Below are 26026 nucleotides of genomic sequence, written 5' to 3'. Positions count from 1 at the left end.
TTTAATAATTTTTATTGAGCTTTAAGTGAACGTTTACAAATCAAGTCAGTCTGTCACATATAAACTTATATACACCTCACTCCATACTCCCACTTACTCGCCCCCTAATGAGTCAGCCCTTCCAGTCTCTCCTTTCGTGACAATTTTGCCAGGTTCTAACCCTCTCTACCCTCCCATCTCCTCTCCAGACAGGAGATGCCAACACAGTTTCAACTGCCCACCTGATACAAGTAGCTCACTCTTCATCAGCTTCTCTCTCCTACCCATTGTCCAGTCCCTTCCATGTCTCATGAGTTGTCTTCAGGGATGGTTCCTGTCCTGGGCCAACAGAAAGTTTGGGGACCATGACCGCCGGGATTCCTCTAGTCTCAGTCAGACCAGTAAGTCTGGTCTTTTTATGAGAATTTAGGGTCTGCATCCCACTGATCTCCTGCTCTCTGAGAGGTTCTCTGTTGTGCTCCCTGTCAGGGCAGTCATCGGTTGTGGCTGGGCACCATCTAGTTCTTCTGGTCTCAGTATGATGTAAGTCTCTGGTTCATGGGGCCCTTTCTATCTCTTGAACTCATAGTTATCGTGTGACCTTGGTGTTCTTCATTCTCCTTTGATCCAGGTGGACTGAGACCAATTGATGCATCTTAGATGGCCGCTTGTTAGCATTTAAGACCCCAGACGCCACATTTCAAAGTGGGATGCAGAACGTTTTCATAATAGAATTATTTTGCCAGTTGACTTAGAAGTCCCCTTAAGCCATAGTCCCCAAACCCCCGCCCTTGCTTCGCTGACCTTTGAAGCATTCAGTTTATCCCAGAAACTTCTTTGCTTTTGGTCCAGTCCAGCTGAGCTGACCTTCCGTGTATTGAGTATTGTCCTTCCCTTCACCTAAAGTAGTTCTTATCTACTAACTAATCAGTAAATAACCCTCTCCCACCCTCCCTCCCTCCCCCCTCCCCCCCTCGTAACCACAAAAGTATGTGTTCCTCTCAGTTTTTACTATTTCCCAAGATCTTATAATAGTGGTCTTATACAATATTTGTCCTTTTGCATCTAACTAATTTCACTCAGCATAATGCCTTCCAGGTTCCTCCATGTTATGAAATGTTTCACAGATTTCTCACTGTTCTTTATCGTTGCGTAGTATTCCAATGTGTGAATATACCACAATTTATTTAACCATTCATCCATTGAGGGACACCTTGGTTGCTTCCAGGTTTTTGCTATTGTAAACAGAGCTGCAATAAACATGGGTGTGCATATATCTGTTCGTATGAAGGCTCTTATTTCTCTAGGATATATTCCGAGGAGTGGGATTTCTGGGTTGTATGGTAGTTCTATTTCTAACTTTTTAAGAAAACGCCAGATAGATTTCCAAAGTGGTTGTACCATTTTACATTCCCACCAGCAGTGTATAAGAGTTCCAATCTCTCCACAGCCTCTCCAACATTTATTATTTTGTGTTTTTGGGGTTAATGCCAGCCTTGTTGGAGTGAGATGGAATCTCATCGTAGTTTTAATTTGCATTTCTCTAATGGCTAATGATCGAGAGCATTTTCTCATGTATCTGTTAGCTGCCTGAATATCTTCTTTAGTGAAGTGCATGTTCATATCCTTTGCCCACTTCTTGATTGGGTTGTTTGTCTCTTTGTGGTTGAGTTTTATCAGAATCATATAGATTTTAGAGATCAGGCGCTGGTCGGAGATGTCATAGCTGAAAATTCTTTCCCAATCTGTAGGTGGTCTTTTCACTCTTTTGGTGAAGTCTTTAGATGAGCATAGGTGTTTGATTTCTAGGAGCTCCCACTTATCTGGTTTCTCTTCATCATTTTTGGTAATGTTTTGTATTCTGTTTATGCCTTGTATTAGGGCTCCTAAGGTTGTCCCTATTTTTTCTTCCATGATCTTTATCGTTTTAGTCTTTATGTTTAGGTCTTTGATCCACTTGGAGTTAGTTTTTGTGCATGGTGGGAGGTATGGGTCCTGTTTCATTTTTTTGCAAATGGATATCCAGCTATGCCAGCACCATTTCTTAAAAAGACTATCTTTTCCCCAATTAACTGACACTGGGCCTTTGTCAAATATCAGCTGCTCATATGTGGATGGATTTATATCTGGGTTCTCAATTCTGTTCCATTGGTCTATGTGCCTGTTGTTGTACCAGTACAAGGCTGTTTTGACTACTGTGGCTGTATAATAGGTTCTGAAATCAGGTAGAGTGAGGCCTCCCACTTTCTTCTTCTTTTTCAGTAATGCTTTACTTATCCGAGGCTTCTTTCCCTTCCATATGAAGTTGGTGATTTGTTTCTCCATCACATTAAAAAATGACATTGGAATTTGGATCGGAAGTGCCTTGTATGTATACATGGCTTTTGGTAGAATAGACATTTTTACTATGTTAAGTCTTCCTATCCATGAGCAAGGTATGTTTTTCCACTTAAGTAGGTCCTTTTCAGTTTCTGGTAGTAGTACTTTGTAGTTTTCTTTGTATAGGTCTTTTACATCTTTGATAAGATTTATTCCTAAGTATTTTATCTTCTTGGGGGCTACTGTGAATGGTATTGATTTGGTTATTTCCTCTTCGATGTTCTTTTTGTTGATGTAGAGGAATCCAAGTGATTTTTGTATGTTTATCTTATCACCTGAGACTCTGCCAAACTCTTCTATTAGTTTCAGTAGTTCTCTGGAGGATTCCTTAGGGTTTTCTGTGTATAAGATCACGTCATCTGCAAACAGAGATAATTTTACTACTTCCTTGCCAATCCAGACGCCTTTTATTTCTCTGTCTAGCCTAATTATTCTGCCTAGGAACTCTAGCACAATGTTGAATAAGAGTGGTGATAAAGGGCATCCTTGTCTGGTTCTCATTCTCAAGGGAACTACTTTCAGGCTCTCTCCATCTAGAGTGATACTGCCTGTTGGCTTTGCATAGATGCCCTTTATTATGTTGAGGAATTTTCCTTCAATTCCTATTTGGTAAGAGTTTTTATCATAAATGGGTGTTGGACTTTGTCAAATGCCTTTTCTGCATCAATTGATAAGATCATGTGGTTTTTATCTTTTGTTTTATTTATGTGATGGATTACATTAATGGTTTTTCTGATATTAAACCAGCCTTGCATACCTGGTATAAATCCCACTTGATCGTGGTGAATTATTTTTTTGATGTGTTGTTGGATTCTATTGGCTAGAATTTTGTTGAGGATTTTTGCATCTATGTTCATGAGGGATATAGGTCTATAATTTTCTTTTTTTGTAATGTCTTTACCTCGTTTTGGTATCAGGGAGATGGTGGCTTCATAGAATGAGTTGGGTAGTATTCCTTCATTTTCTATGCTTGGAAATACCTTCAGTAGTAGTGGTGTTAACTCTTCTCTGAAAGTTTGGTAGAACTCTGCAGTGAAGCCATCCGGGCAAGGGCTATTTTGTTGGAAGTTTTTTTATTACTGTTTCAATCTCTTTTTTTGTTATGGGTCTATTTAGTTGTTCTACTTCTGAATGTGTTAGTTTAGGTAGGTAGTGTTTTTCCAAGAATTTATCCATTTCTTCTAGGTTTTCAAATTTGTTAGAGTACAATTTTTCATAATAATCTGAAATGATTCTTTTAATTTCAGTTGGTTCTGTTGTGATGTGGTCCTTCTCGTTTCTTATTCGGGTTATTTGTTTCCTTTCCTGTATTTCTTTAGTCAGTCTGGCCAATGGTTTATCAATTTTGTTAATTTTTTCAAAGAACCAGCTTTTGGCTTTGTTAATTCTTTCAATTGTTTTTCTGTTCTCTAATTCATTTAGTTCAGCTCTAATTTTTATTATTTGTTTTCTTCTGGTGCCTGATGGGTTCTTTTGTTGCTCACTTTCTATTTGTTCAAGTTGTCGGGACAGTTGTCTGATTTTGGCTCTTTCTTCTTTTTGTATGTGTGCATTTATCGATATAAATTGGCCTCTGAGCACTGCTTTTGCTGTGTCCCAGAGGTTTTGATAGGAAGTATTTTCATTCTCGTTGCTTTCTATGAATTTCCTTATTGCCTCCTTGATGTCTTCTATAACCCAGTCTTTTTTCAGGAGGGTATTGTTCATTTTCCAAGTATGTGATTTCTTTTCCCTAGTTTTTTTGTGATTGATTTCTAGTTTTATTGCCTTGTGGTCTGAGAAAATGCTTTGTAATATTTCGATGTTTTGGACTCTACAAAGGTTTGTTTTATGACCTAATATGTGGTCTATTCTAGAGAATGCTCCATGTGCGTTAGAAAAAAAAGTATACTTTGCAGCCGTTGGGTGGAGAGTTCTACATAAGTCGATAAGGTCAAGTTGGTTGATTGCTGTAAGTAGGTCTTCTGTGTCTCTATTGAGCTTCTTACTGGATGTCCTGTCCTTCTCCGAAAGTGGTGTGTTGAAGTCTCCTACTATAATTGTGGAGGTGTCTATCTCACTTTTCAATTCTGTTAAAATTTGATTTATGTATCTTGCAGCCCTGTCATTGGGTGCATAAATATTTAATATGGTTATGTCTTCCTGGTCAATTGTCCCTTTTATCATTATATAGTGTCCTTCTTTATCCTTTGTGGTGGATTTAAGTCTAAAGTCTATTTTGTCAGAAATTAATATTGCTACTCCTCTTCTTTTTTGCTTATTGTTTGCTTGATATATTTTTTTCCATCCTTTGAGTTTTAGTTTGTTTGTGTCTCTAAGTCTAAGGTGTGTCTCTTGTAGGCAGCATATAGATGGATCGTGTTTCTTTATCCAGTCCGAGACTCTCTGTCTCTTTATTGGTGCATTTAGTCCATTTACATTCAGCGTAATTACAGATAAATAAGTTTTTAGTGCTGTCATTTTGATGCCTTTTCATGTGTGTTGTTGGCCATTTCATTTTTCCACATGCTTTTTTGTGCTGAGACATTTTTCTTAGTAGCTTGTGAGATTCTCATTTTCATAATGTTTAACTTTGTGTTTGTTGAGTCGTTACGTTTTTCTTGGCTTTTTTCTTGAGTTATGGAATTGATATTCCTTTTTGTGGTTACCTTATTATTTACCCCCATTTTTCTAAGTAAAAACCTAACTTGTAACGTTCTTTATCGCCTTGTATCACTCTCCATCTGGCAGTTCAATGCCTCCTGTATTTAGTCCCTCTTTTTGATTATTGTGACCTTTTACCTATTGACTTCCATGATTCCCTGTTATGTGTATTATTTTATTTATTTTTTTTTTAATTAATCTTAATTTGTTTGTTTTTGTGATTTCCCTATTTGGGTTGATATCAGGACGTTCTGTTTTGTGACCTTGTATTGTACTGGTACCTGATATTATTGGTTTTCAGACCAAACAACATCCTTTAGTATTTCTTGTAGCTTTGGTTTGGTTTTTGCAAATTCTCTAAACTTGTGTTTATCTGTAAATATCGTAATTTCGCCTTCATATTTCAGAGAGAGTTTTGCTGGATATATGATCCTTGGCTGGCAGTTTTTCTCCTTCAGTGCTCTGTATACGTCGTCCCATTCCCTTCTTGCCTGCATGGTTTCTGCTGAGTAGTCTGAACTTATTCTTATTGATTCTCCCTTGAAGGAAACCTTTCTTTTCTCCCTGGCTGCTTTTAAAATTTTCTGTTTATCTTTGGTTTTGGCGAGTTTGATGATAATATGTCTTGGTGTTTTTCTTTTTGGATCAATCTTAAATGTGGTTCGACGGGCATCTTGGATAGATATCCTTTCCTCTTTCATGACGTAAGGGAAGTTTTCTGTCAGGAGTTCTTCAACTATTTTCTCTGTGTTTTCTGTCCCCCCTCCCTGTTCTGGGACTCCAATCACTCGCAAGTTATCCTTCTTGATAGAGTCCCACATGATTCTTAGGGTTTCTTCATTTTTTTTAATTCTTTTATCTGATTTTTTTCAGCTATGTTGGTGTTGATTCCCTGGTCCTCCAGATGTCCCAGTCTGCATTCTAGTTGCTCGAGTCTGCTCCTCTGACTTCCTAGTGTGTTGTCTAATTCTGTAATTTTATTGTTAAAACATCTTTTGGGTTTCTGAATGCTGTCTCTCTATGGATTCTTGCAACTTATTAATGTTTCCACTATGTTCTTGAATAATCTTTTTGAGTTCTTCAACAGTTTTATCAGTGTGTTCCTTGGCTTTTTCTGCAGTTTGCCTTATTTCATTTGTGATGTCTTGAAGCATTCTGTAAATTAGTTTTTTATATTCTGTATCTGACAATTCCAGGATTGTATCTTCATTTGGGAAAGATTTTGATTCTTTTGTTTGGGGGGTTGGAGAAGCTGTCATGGTCTGCTTCTTTATGTGGTTTGATATGGACTGCTGTCTCTGAGCCATCACTGGGAAACTAGTTTTTCCAGAAAATCCGCTAAAAAAAAATGCAGTCAGATCCCTATCAGAGTTCTCCCTCTGGCTCAGGCTATTTGGATATTAATGAAGTCGCCTGGGGAGGGTGGGGGAGGGATCAGCGAGATAGGAGAGTAGCACCTCAGTATATAGCCAGAGTTGCTTGTCTTGCTTGGAATGACTATTATATCTGAGATTTCCGTGGGGCGCGTCGCCTATGTGTGCTGGCTGTGTGGAGATTGCCCCCGGGGGGTCTGGCCCGCTGGAGTCACGGTCAGATCCTCTGCTGTCAGCCCCACGCCCAAGGTTAAGGCTCCCCTACTGGGACAGTGCACTCCCGACTCCAAAATCAGTCGCTGCCTCCCGGGGACTCCCCGTCCCGCCAGCCGTGTCGCCGCGCCACCTCTGCGAACCAGATGGGCCCCCCCCCGGGGTCGGCTCTGGAGAGCGGAGCAGCTCCCCGCGCCTGCGCCGTGACGGCTCAACCTGGCTGGGACGCCGCTCTCCCCGCTCCAAGACCAGTCACTGCCTCCCGGGGACTTCTCCCACCGGCTGCGCCGCCACGCCACCCTCACGAACCTGCTGGGCCCCCCCCCGGGGTCAGTTCAGGGGATGGAGCTGCTCCCCGTGCTTATGCCACGCCCGCGCTCCACCAAAATCCCAGCAGGACGGTTCCCCGGCTGGGACGCTGCTCTCCCTGCTCCAAGACCAGTCACTGCCTCCCGGGAACTTTTCCCACCGGCTGCGCCACCACGCCGCCCGCACGAACCGGCTGGGCCCCCTCCCGGAATGAGTTCGGGGGCTAGGGCTGGGCCCCTTGTTTGTGCCGTCTGCCCCCCTCGGCTCTGCCCCAAATCGGGCGCCGAAGCTCACCTGACTGGTACGCTGGCTCCAGGCTCTGAAAACAATCGCTGCCTCCCCGTATTTGTTCGTTCTCCGTCTCTAAATCTGTGTTTGTTGTTCAGAGTTCGTAGATTGTTATGTATGTGATCGATTCACTTTTTTTTCCGAGTCTTTGTTGCAAGAGGGATCCGCGGTAGCATCCACCTAGTCCGCCATCTTGGCCCCGCCTCCCTTTCTTTTATATTAACTTACATTTCAGCAAACCTGTCAGTACCTTCTTCTGCAATACATTAAACAAATTTGCTTATGTCATTTACTCTACTTGAAATACTCTCTGCCATACTCCCAATTTTTGTCCCGTTTTTCAAGAATGAGTTTAAGTCTCACCTCTCCTACAAAGCCTTTTTTGACCTCCTTCTTGAAATTCCTGGGGGGCTTTAGCCTGTATACACCTTTGGCATTTAGCATATGCTACCCTCCACTGAGAGGTCTGTGGTGATACCTCTGCCTCATTTTCCACCAGGTTTTAATATGGAGTGAATAATATAACACACAGCATCTGAAGGGGTCACATTTAACTTACAAGTGAAAGCAAAAAATCACCTAAAGTAACAGCTCGTCTGTAATTATTAGAAACTTTACAGCAAACCCATCCCACTCTTGCCAATAATATTTTTACATCTGTATTCTAAAATGTAAGATAATTCTTTAGGCTTGGGTTAATACCTCCTGTTAAACACTTCCCTTAAAAAAAAGAGGCAAGATTTCAAAGTAAGTTACCAAAACTTTTAATTACAAAACTTTAAAGAGACAAAAAAATTCCAGAAAAATAAAACTAGAAACACAGCTTTGTACAATAATAAAACCTCTTAAAGTATAGGCATAGTAGAAAACTTGAATTTTAGAAGGCAATGAAAGAGACATTTTTGTCTAGTCAGAACCATTTAAGCAAATAGCGCTTTTTTTCTCCATCAACCATGCAAAACACATACTTTTTATATAAACTACATGTGCTCTGACAAGTACCACTACTTCTTCCCTCAGTTGTGAGTATTCCTACTTTAATTCCAGAAACATTTTATTTCAATACAAAGTTTTTAATTTTGCTTAATAAAGAACATTTAATCTGGTCTTTACCCTGATGATAATATGCCAATACTGAAACAATGCTGATACAAGTCCAAATTTGACACTTTCACTTCTATACCAAAAAAAAAAAAGCTTCTTGAAGAGCCAAGAAACACTTTCCTCATAAGCCCTGTGATGAAGTGCTAGTAAACATTAGAAAATTGATTGCAGGCATGAAATACTGAAACAAAGAAAATGTTTTTAATGTGGTTGAAGAGAAAATTATTTCAATCAACACGGTAGAGACTTTCATTTAAAAAAATAGTCTGAAAATAAAACTGCAATGAAAAAAGTCTCCCATTTAACTATTCTGGCAGGAAAAGAGTTGTACTTATTTCACAGGACAGAGAAAAGAGGGATTGAAAAATAATCCACGTTTGGCAAATTTATCTGTTAAACAATTGTCAAAAACCAATTTTGTTTTCTGTTTAGCAAATAAAAATCACCCGAAAGATCCTGCGGTACTCACATGGAGAGCTGAGGGGTCTGGCAGGAATTCGGCATCCTCTCCAAAGATAAAATCAGGGGGCAGCTCTGGGTATTGAGCGTTGAAAATGATATCCCCTGAAATAAAAGAAAATGACAAGCCCTTCTTATTTCCTTGCTGAAGTATAAATTTTGTAAGTAATGCATCAAAGAAGATTCTAAAACAAGTTTACAGTCATGTGTCATTTAACAACCATGATATACACTCTGTGAAATAGGATGCTATGTGATTTGGACGCTGTGCAAACGCCACATCATATACTTAGCAAAGCTATATGGGATACCTTCAGTTTCATTTCCAGATTGATACTTTTCCTTTGCCTCTTGTTGCTGCTATCACGTCTTGTATTTGGGGCCATGGTTATATTTTCAAAAGAAAATTAAACAGATAACACTACAACACTCAAGAGACGTGCAATACACGAGATTGGATACTGCAGCCTACCGAGTCAAAGCATACACTGTTATAAACTTTTTATTTGTAAGTAGGGAAAGTTCATGTTAAAATAACAATAGGAAGTATTGTATAGTACATACATAAGCCAGTAACATAGGTGTTTATTATGACTACCAAGACATATATGTTATAGTTTTTATATGTACTGTACCATGTATACAAGACATGAGATACACATGTTGTGTGCAGGAAGCTGCTGCATTCACTACATCCAGTTATGTCCACTACATTCCATTCTCCAATTGGGACTGCTGAACTCTATTATAACCTTATGGGACCACGGACATATACGTGGTCGGATACTGCCCGAAGGGACATTATGCAGCACATGAGTGTATTTGAAAAGCACTTTCTGAATGATCAATTCCTCAAGTAAAAAATCTGGTATTCTCATTTAAATTAACATTCACAACATGCAATTAAAAGATTTATCTCTTAATACACTATAAATATAAATAACCAAATAGGAAAGTAGAAAAAGTCACATCCACATACTGTTTTTTTGTTTGTTTGTTTTACATGCTGTCCAATCACTAGCTGCTAACTAGAGGCAGAACTGAGGACTAATCATGTAAAGACCTAGCCCTTGCCTTGCAGAAATTAAACAGGCATACCGTTCTTGTAATGGATAGAACGCTTAGCTTCTTGTCAAAAAAAATTAGATTTATGCCCAGAAGTTCTCCTAAGGGAGCTATAATAGTATTGACATCACAGATTTGTTGTGAGGATACAAGAAGATAGCATGCCTAGCACGGTGTCTGGCATATAGTAAGTACTCAATAAGTGATACAGGAGTAGTATGGTTGTTATTGCTACCATTATTCTGAAACATAAGAAAAATTACAAAGTCTCATTAGCAAATTCATGCTAGCAAATTCTTCTACCTCTCTGTCCCTTTTCAGTCTCTTTCTTTAGCTCCCTTTATGTCCTCTGCTCACCCCAAGAATCAGTCTTCATCATTCTGCTAATACAAAAGAGCAGATTAGTGTATCAACAATCTAACACACATACGAGCTCTAGGTACACTGTGTGTGTCTAAGAATGTATACTCTTGAGTACAAGCATACAGCATGTACACATGCACACATACATAGTTATATTAGTGCATTTATTCTGCTCAAACAACATCTACACAGCTGATATTCAAATTCAAACATTCAGGTACCAGGCATTTCAATGTCAAACTCAGGAAGTCTAAAAACATGCTCATCACTGTCCCTTTTCTCACCCCTTTCTTCCCCTAGATGACTTCCCTGTTTCTAGGGATGCCACTGTTATTTCTTAATCACCCATGTTGAAACTCTGGTGTACCACTGACCTTACACACTCCCTTTACACTCTTAGAAAGCAAGTCATCTCAGTTTTTCCTACAAAGCATTTATCACATGGATATTTCCTACTGCTCACAGCTCTTTACAGGCTCATATCACCTAGTCCATACATTCATACATCCTTTCACGAATATTTAAACTTTGGTCTACACATGATGCATAGTACTGAAGATAAATATTAAAAAAAAAAAAAAAAAAAAGAACAAACCTTCTTAGACTACTACTTTGCCCCAAAACTTCCTTACTTAAAAACTTCAATGATTCTCTAGCATCAACTAGAATACGAGAAAACTTTACAAACCGGCATTTAAGGCCTCCAAAATGTTATGTTCCTACTTGTTTACCCAAGGAGCCCTGACGAAGCAAACAGTTAAGCACTCAGTTGCTAACAGAAAGGCTGGTAATTTGAACCCAACCAGTGGCTCTGAGGGAGAAAGCTCCGGTGTATCTGCTTCTATAAAGATTACAGCTTAGGGAACCCAGGCAGGGCTGTTCTGTTCTATGCCCTGGGGTCGCTACGAGTCAAAAATGATTTGACAGCACCTAAAAACACCACCACCTATTTATCCACCTTTCTCTCTGTCCACAAGCCAATACCAATCTTCTATTTTAGTCAACATAATCTTCTTGCTGCCCTCAAATATGCCACCCAGCTAAAATGCTCTCTCACCCTGCTCAGTTTTTACCCATCCTTTAAACTCACTGCCGTCGAGTCAATTCTAATAGCGACCCTACAGCAGAGAGAAGAACTTCCCCAGAGGGTTTCTAAGGAGTGGCTGGTGGATTCAAACTGCCGACCTTTTGGTTATCAGCCAAGCTCTCACCCACTGAGCCACCCATCCTTCAAGGGCCTACTTAATTACCTTTTCTTGCATGAAGCCTTCCCTAATAAATCCTGTCCACACTGATCATCATTACTTCTAAAATTCAACAATAATAGTGATTATACCATTCGCTTCAGTATTCATTTATAAGTAGTTTAATATTGTTTTATTGTTCTATTCAATTAAAAAAATCATAACACAACATACTACATGTGAGGTACTATGATACACATTGAGTCAATACAAAGATGTTTATCCTCAAGGAGCTCACATTTAATGACAGTGATAAGACACATACACACAACCACAACTAAACAGCAGTACAAGGTAAGTGCATATAGTTGATCTTTCTAATATATTGTAAGCATTCAAAGAATAGACAAGTTCTTGTACTTGTTTCATGTCTGTGACAGCGAAAATTTCAGCAAATATAGAATATATTCAAGAAATGCTCAATACATAAAAGAAATTCTATTTTCTGAATTGAATATCAAGTACTGACAAAATCTACAGTAAACAACAAAGTAATGGCAGTTACTTTTGGACATTCCTATAGCAGATGAGTTTAAGCAAGAAAATTTCCCTTCAGAAGCTGGGTATAGAATTAAGCCATCAAAAGTAGAACATCTACTCCCTCTCCTTCACCCTACCTGCTACCATCATCTCAGGTTGTCAACTATATCTGTTACTAAACATAAACTTTCTTCAAATATGCTAACTAAAAGCATTAGTCCAGGCCGTGGCTAAGCAGCACTGTTGTCAATTTTTAACTCATAGCAACCCCATGTGACAGAATAGAACTGCCCCAAAGGGTTTTCTGGGTTGTAATGTTTACAGGAGCAGACTGACAGGTCTTTCACCCACAGAACCACTGAGTAGATTCAAACCACCAACCTTTCTGTTAGCAGCCAAATTCTCAACTATTGTACCACCAAGGTAGCACTAGTAGAGACAATTTAAATGTACTAGGTTGCTATGAGTCGGAATCGACTCAATGGCAATGGGGGTTACTCATTCTATTCAAACTTACTCGGCAAGAATAATTTCTTAGAAGGGCATATACATCAGAGATATGTTTCTATTTGTAAAAAATGTAAAACATCAATGCAAGATATCAATAATAGAGGAAACTGTGGGCAGGGGGAGAAGGAGTGTATGGGAACTCTCTGTAAATCTGTTCAATTATTCTGCAAACCTAAGTATGCTCTAAAAAATAAAGTATTACATTTTTTAAAAGTTCTACAACTGGTTTACATTAGTGACTTCTAAGGAAAAAATTTCTCAAGATAATTGAGTAGATGCATAAAGTTTTTGGAAAAAGCCAAGCTGAAATCCATTGTGCCTTGAACCTCAAAAACTAAATGCTCTAAATTCCAGTACAAGAAACTCTGTTACTTTTGTTACTATAGGAGGGCAAAAAGGTGGATTTTCGAGTTCTCAAAAGAGCATTGCCAGTAATAAATATTTCCAAATTACTAAACATTAAAAATATGATCCAAGGAAGTAGAGCCAACATGGCACTATAGACAGAAGCATCACACCGTCCCTCTACAGCAAAGACCCAACAAAGTAAAACAGAAACAAACATCAATCCTGGTACACTAAGTGTACAACAGGGAACCAGAGAAGTTAATCTGTAAATGACAGGAACGTCAGAACAATAAAAGAGGGAATAAACAGTGAGGTATAGAACGTTCAAATGGAGAGGAAGGCAAGGTGATACCAAGTAATAAAAGACTGGTTTAGACACAGGAAGATAACAGTAAATTTCAAAGTAACCACAAATAAAGTTAACAAACCTACTCGTAAAAATAAAGAAGAAAAACAGAAAGTCTTAGTAAACACAAAATCTACCAAAAGAAAAATCCACAAACAAATGGAATTCAACACAGGAGAGTAAGAGGAACAAAGAAAATGTCAGCACCACAAAAAATAGCGCTACAAAATGACAGCAATAAACTCACACCTATCAATAATTACATTGAACATAAATGGCCTAAATGCTCCCACAAAGACACAGAGAATGATTGAATGGCTAAAAAACAGGATCCATCAATATGCTGTCTACAAGAGACACACCTTAGAAACAAAGACAGAAATTTACTAAAAATCAAAGGATGGAAAAAAATTTATTAAGCAAACAGCTTTCAAAAAAGACTAGGAATGGCAATATTAATCTCAGATAAAACAGACTTTAAAACAAAATTCACCATAAAAGACAAAGAAGGACATTTTATAATGATTAAGTGGACAATCCATCATGAAGACATAACCATAATAAATACCTATGTACCAAATAACAGGGCTCCAAAATACATAAAACAAGCTCTAAAAGCACAGAAAAGAGAAATTGAAAGTTCCACAATAATAGTAGGAGACTCCCGCACACCACTCTTGGTAAAGGACAGAACATCTAGAAAGAAACTCGACAGAGATACTGAAGATCCAAAGGCCACATTCAGCCAGCCTGACCTCAAAGACATATATAGAACACTCTACCCAACAGCTGCAAAGTACACATTATTTTCCAATACACGTTCTCCAGAACAGACCACATCTTAGCCCACAAAGCAACCCTCAAAAAAATCCAAAACATTAAGATAATACAAAGTATCTTCTCTGATCACAATGCCATCAAAGTAGAAGTTCACACCAGGAAGAACAAGGAAAAAAAAAATCAAATACATGGAAACTGCAATAACACCCTGCTTAAAAACCACTGGGTAATAGAAGAAATCAAAGATGGAATCCAGAAATTCCTAGAATCAAATGAGAATGAAAACACATCATACTAAAACCTTTAGGACACAACAAAGGCGATGCTCAGAGGTCAATTTATAGCAATAGATGCACACATCAAAAAGAAGGGAAAAAATCAAAACATCAGTTACACAACTCAAACAAACAGAAAGAGAACAGCAAAAGAAGCCCACAACCACCAGAAAAAAAGCAAACAATAAAGATCGAAGCAGAAATAAATGAAATAGAGAACAGAAAAACAATAGAAAGAATCAACACAACCAAAGTTGGTTCTTCGAAAAGATTGACAAACCATTGGCCAAACTGATGAAAGAAAAACAGGAGAGGACAAAAATAACCCAAATAAGAAATGAAATGGGGGGGCATTACAACAAAATCAACTGAAATAAAAAGGATCATAACAGAGTATTATGAAAAACTACATTCCAACAAATTTGAAAATCTAGAAGAAATGGACAAATTTCTAGAAACACACTACCTACCCAAGCTAACACAAAATGATGCTAAAAATCTGAACAGACCCATAACAGGAGATGAGATTAAAAAGGTAAAAAAAAAAAAAAAACTCCAAACAAAAAAAAGCTCTGGCCCAGATGGCTTCACTGAGGAATTCTACCAAACATTCAGAGAAGAGCTTACACCAGTACTACTCAAACTATTTCAGAACACAGAAAGAAAAGCGACACTTCCAAATCCATTCTATGAAGCCAGCATAACCCTGATACCAAAACCAGACAAAGACACCACAAAAAAAAGAAAATTACAGACCAATGTCACTCATGAATACAGATGTAAAAATTCTCAACAAAATCTCACCGATAAAATTCAGCATCATACCAAAAAAATAATACACCATGACCAAGAGAGATTCATACCAGGTATGGATGGTTCAACATTAGAAAATCAATCAATGTACTCCACCACATAAATAAAATAAAAGAATCACGTGATCATCTCAATCAATGCAGAAAAGGCATTCAGCAAAATCCAGCACCCATTTCTGATAAAAACTCTCAATAAAATAAGTATAGAGGGGAAATTGCTCAACATAATAAAGGGCATCTATACGAAACCAACAGCCAACATCATTTTTAATGGAGAGGGGCTGAAAACATTCCCCTTGAGAATGCCCTTTATCACCATTCCTATTTAACATTGTGCTGGAAGTTCTAGCTAGAGCAATAAGGCAGGAAAAAGAAATAAAAGGCATCCAAATTGGTAATGAGGAGGTTAAACTGTCCCTATGTGCAGCTGATATAATACTATACATAGAAAACTCAAAACTCCATGAGAAAACTACTGGAACTAACAGAAACATCCAGCAGAGTAGCGAGATACAAGATAAACATACAAAAATCAGTTGGATTCCTATACACGAGTAAAGAGAACAACGAAAAGGAAATCAGGAAAACAATACCATTTATAATAGCCTCTAAAAAAATAAAATACTTAGGAATAAATCTAATCAGAGATGTAAAAGACCTATACAAAGAAAACTACAAAACACTACTGCAAGAAACCAAAAGAGATCTATGTAAATGGAAAAACATACCATGTTTGAGGACAGGCAGACTCAACATTGTGAAAATGTCAATTCTACCCAAAAGAATCTACAGATACAATGCAATCCCAATCCAAATACCAACAGCATTCTTTAAAGAGATGGAAAAACTAATCACTAACTTTATATGGAAAGGAAAGAGGTCCTGGATAAGTAAAGCACTACTGAAGAAGAATAAAGTAGGAGGACTCACGCTACCTGACCTTAGAACCTACTATACGGTCAAAACAGTCAAAACTGCCTGGTACTGGTACAATGACAGATACATTGACCAGTGGAACAGAATTGAGAATTCCAGTGTAAATCCACCCACCTAGGGTTGGTCACCTGATCTTCGAAAAGGGCCCAAAGTCCATCAGATTGGGAAAAGGCAGTCTTTTTAACAAATGGTACTGGCAAAACTGGATGTCCAACTGCAAAAAAGTAAAACAGGACCATACCTCACACTATACACAAAAACTAATTCGAAATGGAACAAAGACCTAAATAGAAAGCCAAAAACTATTAAGATCATAGGAGAAAAAATAGGATCAACGCTAGAGGCCCTAAGACACAGCATTAACGCACTACAAACCATAACTAACAACACACAAACTCTAGAAGATAAGCTAGACAACTGGGATCTTCTGGAAAGTAAACACTGATCCTCATCAAAAGACTTCACAAAAAAGTAAAAAAGAGAACCTACAGACCAGGGAAAAATTTTTGGTTACGACAAATCTGACACAGGTCTAATCTCTAAAATCTACAGGAAAGTCTAACACCTCTACAACAAAAAGACAAAGAATCTGATTAAAAATGGGCAAAGGAAATGAACAGACACTTCACCAAAGAAGACATTCAAGCAACTAACAGACACATCAGGAAATGCTCACAATCACTAGCCATTAGAGCAACACAAATCAAAACCACAGTGAGATATCGTCTCACCCTGGCACATGAAAGAATGCTGAACACATCCCTAGTCAGGAAGGAAATGTGAATCAAAACCATAATGAGAACCACTTCACAACCACTAGGAGGGCTGTAATAGAAAAATAAAAATAAAACAGATAATAATAACAACTGTTGGCAAGGATGTGGAGAAATTGGAATTCTCATACACTGTGAAGATGTAAAATGGTGTAGCTGCTTTAGAAAACACTTTGGCAGTTCCCCAAATGTTAAATACAGAGTTACCATATGACCCAGCAGTTCCATTCCTAGTTATATACCCAGGAGAAGTGACAACATATGTCCACACAACAACTTCAACATGAATGTTCACAGCAGCATTATTCATAAGAGCCAAAAAGCGGAAACAAACCAAATGTTCATCAAGCCATGAATGGATAAATAAAATGTGGTATATATACAAACGATGGAAAAAAAGAACAACTGATGCAGGCTACAACAGGGCTAAACCTCAGAAACATTACGCTAAGCGAAAGAAGTCAAACACAAAAACCCACATAATGTCTGGTTCCATTTATAGGAAATGCCCAGAATTGACAAATCCAGAGACAGAAAGCAGATTAATGGTTTTCAGGAGCTGATGGAGAAGGGAATGGGGGTGACTACTAATGGGTATGGGGTTTGTTTTTATGGTCAAATGTTCTGCAATTAGATACTGGTGATGGTAGCACAACTTTGTGAATATATTAAAAACTATTGTGCACTAATAAAGGGTGAATTGCATGTTATGTGAATTATATCTAAATAAGGCTGTTAAATATTTTAATCTGACCCAAAAACTTGTCCCATTTTAAGAAAACCTGAGCTTAAAGACAAATTAATTAGAAAGGGTTTACCAAAAGGTTGTGGGAAATTCAATTTTTTATAAGTAAAATCAGTTTGAAAATGCATTTGGAGGGTTCTCCATTTAAAGGAACTCTGCCATGTGCCCTTTTAAAAAGTGAGCAATATTTTTATAAGACGAACACTCACAAAGATCTGTATTTTTCAAGAAGTTCTGTCGAATGGGTCCTTTTAAAGGAGAGTGCTGGGGCATGTTAAATATTACTCAATTCAAAACTAAAACCCAGTCATAAGTATTTGAAGATACAATAAAGTTTAAAAATATATATGAAAAGATGTGTACTAAATTTATCTTTCTTGCATTCTTTGTTTCATCACACCCTCAACTCAAAAGATCCTCTGAGTGAGTGAATGAGAGAGGGATCATTATATTACTTATAGTAAAAACATGACACAAGTATTTTTCTAAACAAAGAAATGAGTTTAATTATCTTTCAGAATCTCAAACTCTTACCTTTCAGAATTTCTGAAACTCTTACCTTCAACCTCAAAAAACTCCTGAAACACTTTGCCTCAACACACTGTAGCCTGTTTGAAGTAAAATGTGGCATCGTTTTCTTGCAATGGACACCAGTCAGTAAATCAGTCAAGAACATTTATTAAAATCCCACTATGCACAGATGCACATATTGGACACCTGGGTAGTTATATAGGAAGTAGAAAACATAGCACCTGACCTCAAGGCAGAGGTGGTGGAGAAGACTAACACAAATCAAATAGAAGAGCAATAACACCACATTTCCTTTATTTCACCCTGGAGAAAATGATACAAACACAGAGTACAGATTCCTTGGATATTGCTTACTTTAACTTTTTTTAAAATGGAACAGTAGGCAGGAGAACAAAGAAAGAAAAATAGGATGAGAGGTGCTGTAAGGTGGAGGGGAAAAAAAGAAAAAAAAAACCTAGCTTGGCTAGAAGTGTTATGACCACCTACCTAACAACAAAATGGTATTTTTGAGCTCTACTTTTCGTAACTCGCTGAAAATTATCAAGCTATAGTAGCAGGACCAATAGGGCAAAAGTCTCTTTCTTTGAAAATACACATCTACAAGGCTTCGTAATATGATATACACATGAAGTCACAGAAATTCCAGGTTCAAGATAGTTTTTACATGCCTGGGCTTCGGCAGCTGGCCATCTCTAGAGGGTATCAGCACTATCTCAAGAAGGATCAGTCAGCAGAGTAGACCACATGCCCTGTTCCTCGGTTAACGAAGGAACACAGCCTGTCCATAGGCTCCTTTACTTACTATTTACCAATGAATAATAATCGCACTTCTCTAACTTAAAGTTTAAAAAATTGCCAGGAAAACATAGCGTCAAAGAAACAATTCAAACTCTAAATAGAGTTTTGCCAATGATGGAAGAGCTATTCCTATTAAACCAAAAAAAAAAAACAAAAAAAACAAACCCATTGTTGGGGAGTTGATTGCGACTCATTGCAACCCTATAGGACAGAGTAGAACTGCTCTACCCTGGTGGCATAGTGATTTAAGAGGTACAGCTGCTAACCAAAAGGTCAGCAGTTCGAATTCACCAGGCGCTCCTTGGAAACTCTGTGGGACAGTTCTACTCTGTCCTATAGGGTCGCTATGAGTCAGAAACGACTCGACGGCGATGGGTTTGGTTTGGTTTATAAAGTTTCCAAGGAGCGGCTGGTGAATTCGAACTGTCGACCCTTTGGTTAGCAGCGTAGCTCACTGTAGCTCTTAACCACTGTACCACCAGGGCTTCTATTCCTATTTGCTGCATTATATGATTACTTACTGAAACTCCAAGTATGGGAGGTGAGAGTCAGACATGAATCCTATGGAAATGCCAGCCTAAAGGAGATTTTCAATGGAAAGGTAGTTTCAAGTGAAAGAGTTGTAGAAAAAACCTCAGATAGGTGACTCATTTCCACATTCAGCTACTCTCTTAGTGATTTCTTACACTGAAATCTAACATCTCTCTGAAATTTTTGCCCACTAATTCTTAGGACTCTATGGAACAAGTCTAGTTTCTCTTCAATATCATAACTATTATTTGAAGGTGGTTCTCCTGACTGATCTTTCAACGCCACCATGAATTAGCTCTTAGCCAAGCTAAACACCCTAGTTTTTTGTTATTTGTTTTTGTTTTGTTTTTTTCATTGTGCCTCATATGACTTGATCTCAATTTTCTTTAGTATCCTGCCCTCTCCTCTCTGAATGTGTTATCAGTTTATTTATAGCCCTTTTAGAGGAAAACACCCAGAACTAAACATAAGAGTCCACGTGTACTCTAAATAGCACAGAATCAAAAATAGAATAAGAAAATTTATGCCTTCATTTTAGATACTAAGCTTCTTTTACTATCATCACAAATTGAAATAGCTTTTTTGGCAGCCACATCAGAGCTGACTTGTATTATGCTTCCTATCAACTATAAGCCCCAAGACTTTTATATATGTACTAATGCTAAGCCACATATTCCTCATTCTTAATTGCGACAGCTGAATTTGGGAATCTACTTCAGGATTTTAAATTTATCTTGTAGATTTACCTCTCTATTTACAGCCCATCATAATATTCTTAGATTCTCCCACCATTCTGGGTTGGCACTCCTAGCTTCGAGTCATAAATAGATTGACTAGGCATGCTTCTGGAAACATCCCTTCTGGAAGTCACAGTTCAATTAACCAGTACCTTCTGGGTGCAATCATTCAAATAATAATATCTACCCAATAATACTACAAACCTAAACATTCAACACAAGGATATCATGAAGAAACTTATTAAGTACCTCACTGGTGTACTGTTTTGTCTACAAACTCAGGGATACCTCCCATGATTCCATTGTACAGCATAGTTTTTGTGTTCAAAGGTAGAATTTCTTTTCCTGTATCAAAGAAAAGAAACTATAGAGAACTATAACACCTGAGAGTTGGAATAATTTGCATGAATCAGGCCCTCAAAAAATATCTGTAGATGCAAAGATGGGGAAGGGAGTACAGCTAGACTTCAGTGATCTAAATTTGCCTCTTCTCCTCCTAAGACTTCCTAGTACCAGATTCTTATACACAGGCAGAGACCTCATCTAATCCTTCTTTAGATATCTAATATACAAAGCCATGCTGTCCAACAGAAATATATGCAAGCTACATACATAATTTTAAACCTATTTTTTTTTTAGTAGCTACATAAAATAGTAGTAATAAATTTCTAAACTATTCTTAAATTTTTTCATATAGAGTACAATTCACCTTTTTGGTGTACAGTTATATGAGTTTTATCACACTCATTGGCCATACATATTGAACAATTCCAGCATCCAGGCTGCCATAAAGTCTAATCCAGGAGATACAGAAGAAACACATATACACACAGAAACAAGCCTCTGTATGGGTCATACTTTGAGTTTTGATTTTCTTTCTCAGTACATCTGCTATTACTTACTTTGCAGAGTCTTCAGGTGGTTGCTTTATCTATTCCTTAGGTACTCCAGGGTTTTTAATTGTAACCAGTAAGAGACATAGGATGAAAAGGGTTACTCCTTATCTGGAAAAGGTAATTAATCTTAAGCCATTGCCATTGAGTCGAGTCTGACTCATAGGAACCCTATAGGACAGAGCGAAACTGTCCCACAGAGTTTCCGAGGAGCGCCTGGTGGATTCAAACTGCCGACCTTTTGGTTAGCAGCCATAGCACTTAACCACTATGCCACCAGGGTTTTTTTTCCAAAGGAATAAAGAACTTTTTCCAGCAATGAATAACTGCCTAGCAAAAGAATGTGTTGCTTAACGAGGTAGAGGGAGGCTTTGGGTGGTACAAATGATTAACATGCTCAGCCACTAGCCAAAAGGCTGGTGATTTACTTCTGAAAAATTAGCCATTGAAAACTACGGGGCACAGCTCTACTCTGACCCATGTGGGGTCACCACGAGTTGGAACTGACTTGATGGCCCTACGGGGCAATTCTACTCTGTCCTATTGTGTCGCTATGAGTTGGAATCAACTCGACAGCAATGGTTTTTTTTTTGTTTTGTTTTGTTTTGTTTTTTAATGTAAAATAATGCTGATTTAGGGTAGAATTAGTATTAATGGGTAAAAGTAATTTGGAGGCATATATAATCCAAAAAACTAAACCCATGATTCCGACTCATTGCGACCCCACAGGACAGAGTAGAACTGCCCATAGGGTTTCCAAAGAGCACCTGGTGGATTCGAACTGCCAACCTTTTGGTTAGCAGCTGTAGTACTTAACCACTACACCACCAGGGTTTCCAATTATTCTACATGCCAGTCCCTAAATCATCTCCAGACTGCTGTCACCTCTCCTTTTAATCTTCTCTTCCCCAAGTTATATATGCCCAGTTTTTCAGCAATCTCTAATAAAAGGCAGTTTTCAGAAATTAAAGCTACATGATTCTCAGGTATAGCAGAGGGGAATCTGCTACATTGCTGATTCTTAACAACTTAGACTAATTAGGAAAAGGATATAAATGTCCCATCTTTAGATATTATAATGTTTAAAATGAACCTTTAACCTTGTATTTTTGTATACTTACTTCTACGCATAAAATAATAATATTTTAAGCCAAATGCTATGAATTAGCATTACCTTATTGAGTGATAAATATTCCACTGCTGAAAATTTTAGTCATAGTAATTTTCTAATGCATATTCACAAACTGTTTCATTAATGAAATGTATTACCAATTCTTTTTTAATGACCACAATGCAGCTGACACCATAATAAGAAAGTAAGTTTTATCAACCTTTCTATGATTGTAGTTTTTTTTTAAGTAATTAGGAATTAAATATAATTTTAAAACAAATCAGTAATGATTGCTGTCATGAAATAGTAAAATATGAGGAAAATAAAAATAAAACTTGGCAGATAAGATTGATTTTTATACACACACACACCCCACTGATTCAGGTGTAGCCTCTAGAAACACTATATATTTATATTTCATTTTCTATAATGAGATGGATAAATGGTTGGTTTAAACACAGAGAGTAAGTAGCTTTGCACTTACAGAGAAGAAAAAGAAACATTGCCATTTAGGAAGACACTATGAAAAAATTCTGAAATGTGAATGGGAAAAAACAGTGACCAATTATACTATACTTGAGGAAGGTGAAGGAAAAAGAGCATGTAACTATAAAGATCTGAGTTAAACTGGAAGTATGAAAGAAAACTTTCTCTCATTTTCTAAGAAGATAATCTTCATTTACTAATTCACTCAATCTCTTAAAAAAAAAAAATTAAATACATACAATACCCTGAGTAATGTCAGTGATTTAAAAAAAAAGGGTTAAGAGATTCTACCCTAACAAAGTTTACAATCTAAGAGGTGTAACATTTATGAAAATGACTACAAATACCAATAAATAATTGATTCAGGATAAGATCACCAGTGGATACTAAAACTATGAGACAAAGGGTCATTGGGGAATAGGATACAGTTTCTAAATATCACCCCACACAGTAGTAATTAATAACCATGGAGAAAAGGTACCTTTATAACAAAGAAATCAGTCAGACATCACCTTAATTTAACCAAGCAGTCAAACTTAGCAGCACTAACATTGGAACAAACTGACATCATGTGCTTTGTGATGAGACTCTTGAGAACACATAAACTATTTGGAAAGCCTGACAAAAAAGTTTCACCAGAATACTATCATAGTTACTCAGACAAACCAAATTGTGGGACAGTCTACAAAACAACCAGGTTGGGCTCTTCAAAGCATTTAATGTCATGAACAACAACAAAAAAAAAGAGGTAAGAGAACCATTCTAGATTAAAGAAAACTAAAGAGATAGGAGTAGTACATGATCTTTTATTGGATCACAGTTCAGGAGAAAAAAACTCCACAGACATCAACGGGACAACTGGGGAAATATAAATATGGACTATATATTACATAACATTATTGCATCAATGTTAAATTTCTTGAGTGTGATAATGGCATTGAGATTATAAAAGAGAAAAATGTCATTTTTCTTGGAAGATATACACTGAATTATTAAGGGCTATCATGTCATAATGTTTGCAACTTATTTAGAAAAGAATGGAGTGCCTGGAAATAAATCACCCCCAAGAATGAAGGATGGAAGTGCACACATAAACAACTTCCTTCCCCCTCCCTCGGACAATTCTGAGGTGAGTTCTACACAGTTGGGGGGTTATAAGCAGGATTTAGCCCCAGATGCCTACAGCAATAACCATCCACTAATGAACTTTTTTTTTTTTTTTTTTTTGCTTTTCTCCCTCCCTGTATCTCTTCCCCACTCCCTTAACTGTGCTTCCAGTGATCACCTCCCAAATAAACTACCTGTACCCAAATGCTTGTGTAAGGCTCCCCTGTTTTCAGGATCCAACCTAAGGCAAGAAGTTTGGTTGTTCAATGAAGAAATATAGATCTCTCCTAGAGAAATGAAGTATTTAATATCCAACCATGGCCATCTATGACTTTCCAAAATCATCTCTCACAGTTGTGCTGCTTCAGTGACAGCCACACAAGAAGGCAACATACTTTCTGGGTAGCTAACAACCAATGCCAGGAGAAAAGGCTTCAGTAGTACTTCTATTTCTAACTCACAACTACTACAGGAAGGCAACGTGACTGCCCTCAAAGCACATAAAAGACCAAAAGACTGTACAAACAAAGTTCCTTAAAATAGAGGAGAACAGGTTAAGCTATTGAAGCTACCTGATGAAACAACTTAATCAAACTAAAGCGTGGCTTGGGCCCTGAGAGAATCTGGTTCAGCAACTCATTAGAAACAGCCAGATAATTTTCCAAAGTGGAGCAATTTCTTACAAGTGTTACACCCTGAGATAAAAAAGAACGAAAACACTGGCCAGAAGCTGGAGAGAAAAAAGTATAAGATGGACCTGGAACAACTGGACATCCTAGAAAGCAAAAAAGCTATCAAAGATTTTTGGGGTCATATCAACAAGACTCAAGAGTCATCATGAAGAGGCTCCTACTGACTAAACATGGGTCAATGTAGCATCAATAACAATGACAAGTACAATGGACTGAAACACATCGAATGATTTTAAATCCATGAGTTAACAATATTCTAAAATTTCATTAGTTATCTTTGGAAGATGCAAAGGAACGTACTCATTATTTTGAAAACCAGAAAACAAAGGAAAGGAATGAAACATTTATCCTGTCCCACCAAACGGATTAGTTGATGAGGAAAAACTTGTCCTTATAAAAGCATTCCAGCTAATAAATGAAAAAGGAGTGACAGAATATCAACATTTTGCAACTCTTAGCAAATTCATGGATCTAAGCAAAGACTATTAAAGTCTGCTACATCAAAAGACAATTGGAGAGGCAGGACCAAAATGGTGGAGCAGTCAGACACATCCAGTGACCCTTCTTACAACAACCAAAAAAAATAACAAAGACATGAAAAAAATAAGTAAAACAATTAAATTTATGACTAGCTAGGAGCCCTGACAGAGTAGCAGGGGGTGGGAAAGATGGTTCCGAAGCAGAAAGGAGCTGCCGCACCTGCATCACCAGAAACCCTCAGGCACCATTTCCTAGAGAGACAGTGGCGGGGCTGGCAGTAGCATTCTGGGCACGGTTTCCAAAGGAAGAGACACCAAACCACACAGTCTACTCACAACTCTGAAACCAGAGAAGAACGGCGCTCTTGGCAAAAGCTAAGTATTTGGTGTTTATTTTACCACAACCCCAGCACCCAAGGCAGCTTCAATGGCTGCTGATTTCCCTTAGCCTGAGATAGGCCCAGCTGTGTGCTCTGAGCCATTCTACCGGCCATGGAAAAGGAATAAATTCACAATTCAGGGAAAAGACAATCTGCCAGCTCCACTAAGCTGGGGAGCTCAGGACAGAAGAGGCTCTTGTCCAGACAAAACAGGTCCACAAACTTTGAATAACTTTCACCCCTGCATGGACCTGGGTGGGGCCATTTCAGCAGAATAGGCCCTTGTTGGCAGACTACAACTGTTTCAGCTGTGTGATGGAGAGGTGGGTGTTTGATGGTTCACATCGCTTTGCCTATTAAACAGGGAAATCATCTACCCACATCACGGGCCTAAGGATTGGTGGCTCCACCCATTTGACCTAGCACCCGCAACAGGGATCCAGGGATAAATGGTACCTCCCAGTTCTTACAAGCAAAAGCATTGGGCACCCATGGTTCTGTTGAAGAACCTACACAGCTCTGTGCTCTAGAGAACACAAATGCACTTTCCTGACGATCCCTGCCTTGTTCAGAGTGTAACCCCCTGGTGCAACCAGATACCTGTACCTACACCAATCACCCCTGCCCCTCTAAGACTATAGGACAGTGCATATACCACACACATGAGGACCAACTACCTGAACACCTGAGCTGAATACATACAAGAAAAGTGAGTGGATTCCTAGGCTCTAGCCATCAGGTGACAGGACGTCAGAGCTTCAAAGGTGAAAATACTCGAACTAGTTCACTCAAGCAGCCAATCTGGGCATATCAAGACAAAACAAAGCAAGAAGCTAGTATTCAGTAGGCAAACATAA

General features: G+C 38.1%; 1 protein-coding gene across 2 annotated transcripts in view; it reads right to left on the bottom strand.

Moving 5' to 3' along the window:
- The window catches only part of BABAM2 (BRISC and BRCA1 A complex member 2), a 682281-nt gene that overhangs the window by 474721 nt on the left and 181534 nt on the right, over positions 1-26026 (bottom strand). For both annotated transcript variants that reach the window (XM_023550554.2, XM_003411950.4), the window contains exon 4: positions 8758-8852. In XM_023550554.2, coding sequence (XP_023406322.1) covers positions 8758-8852 — 95 coding nt within the window. The remainder of the gene's footprint in view (positions 1-8757; positions 8853-26026) is intronic.

The sequence above is a fragment of the Loxodonta africana genome, chromosome 12 (genome assembly GCF_030014295.1).
Source record: "Loxodonta africana isolate mLoxAfr1 chromosome 12, mLoxAfr1.hap2, whole genome shotgun sequence".
Lineage (NCBI taxonomy): Eukaryota > Metazoa > Chordata > Mammalia > Proboscidea > Elephantidae > Loxodonta > Loxodonta africana.
Note: the sequence above shows the minus strand (reverse complement) of the source record. Positions and strands in the feature narration are given on the sequence as shown.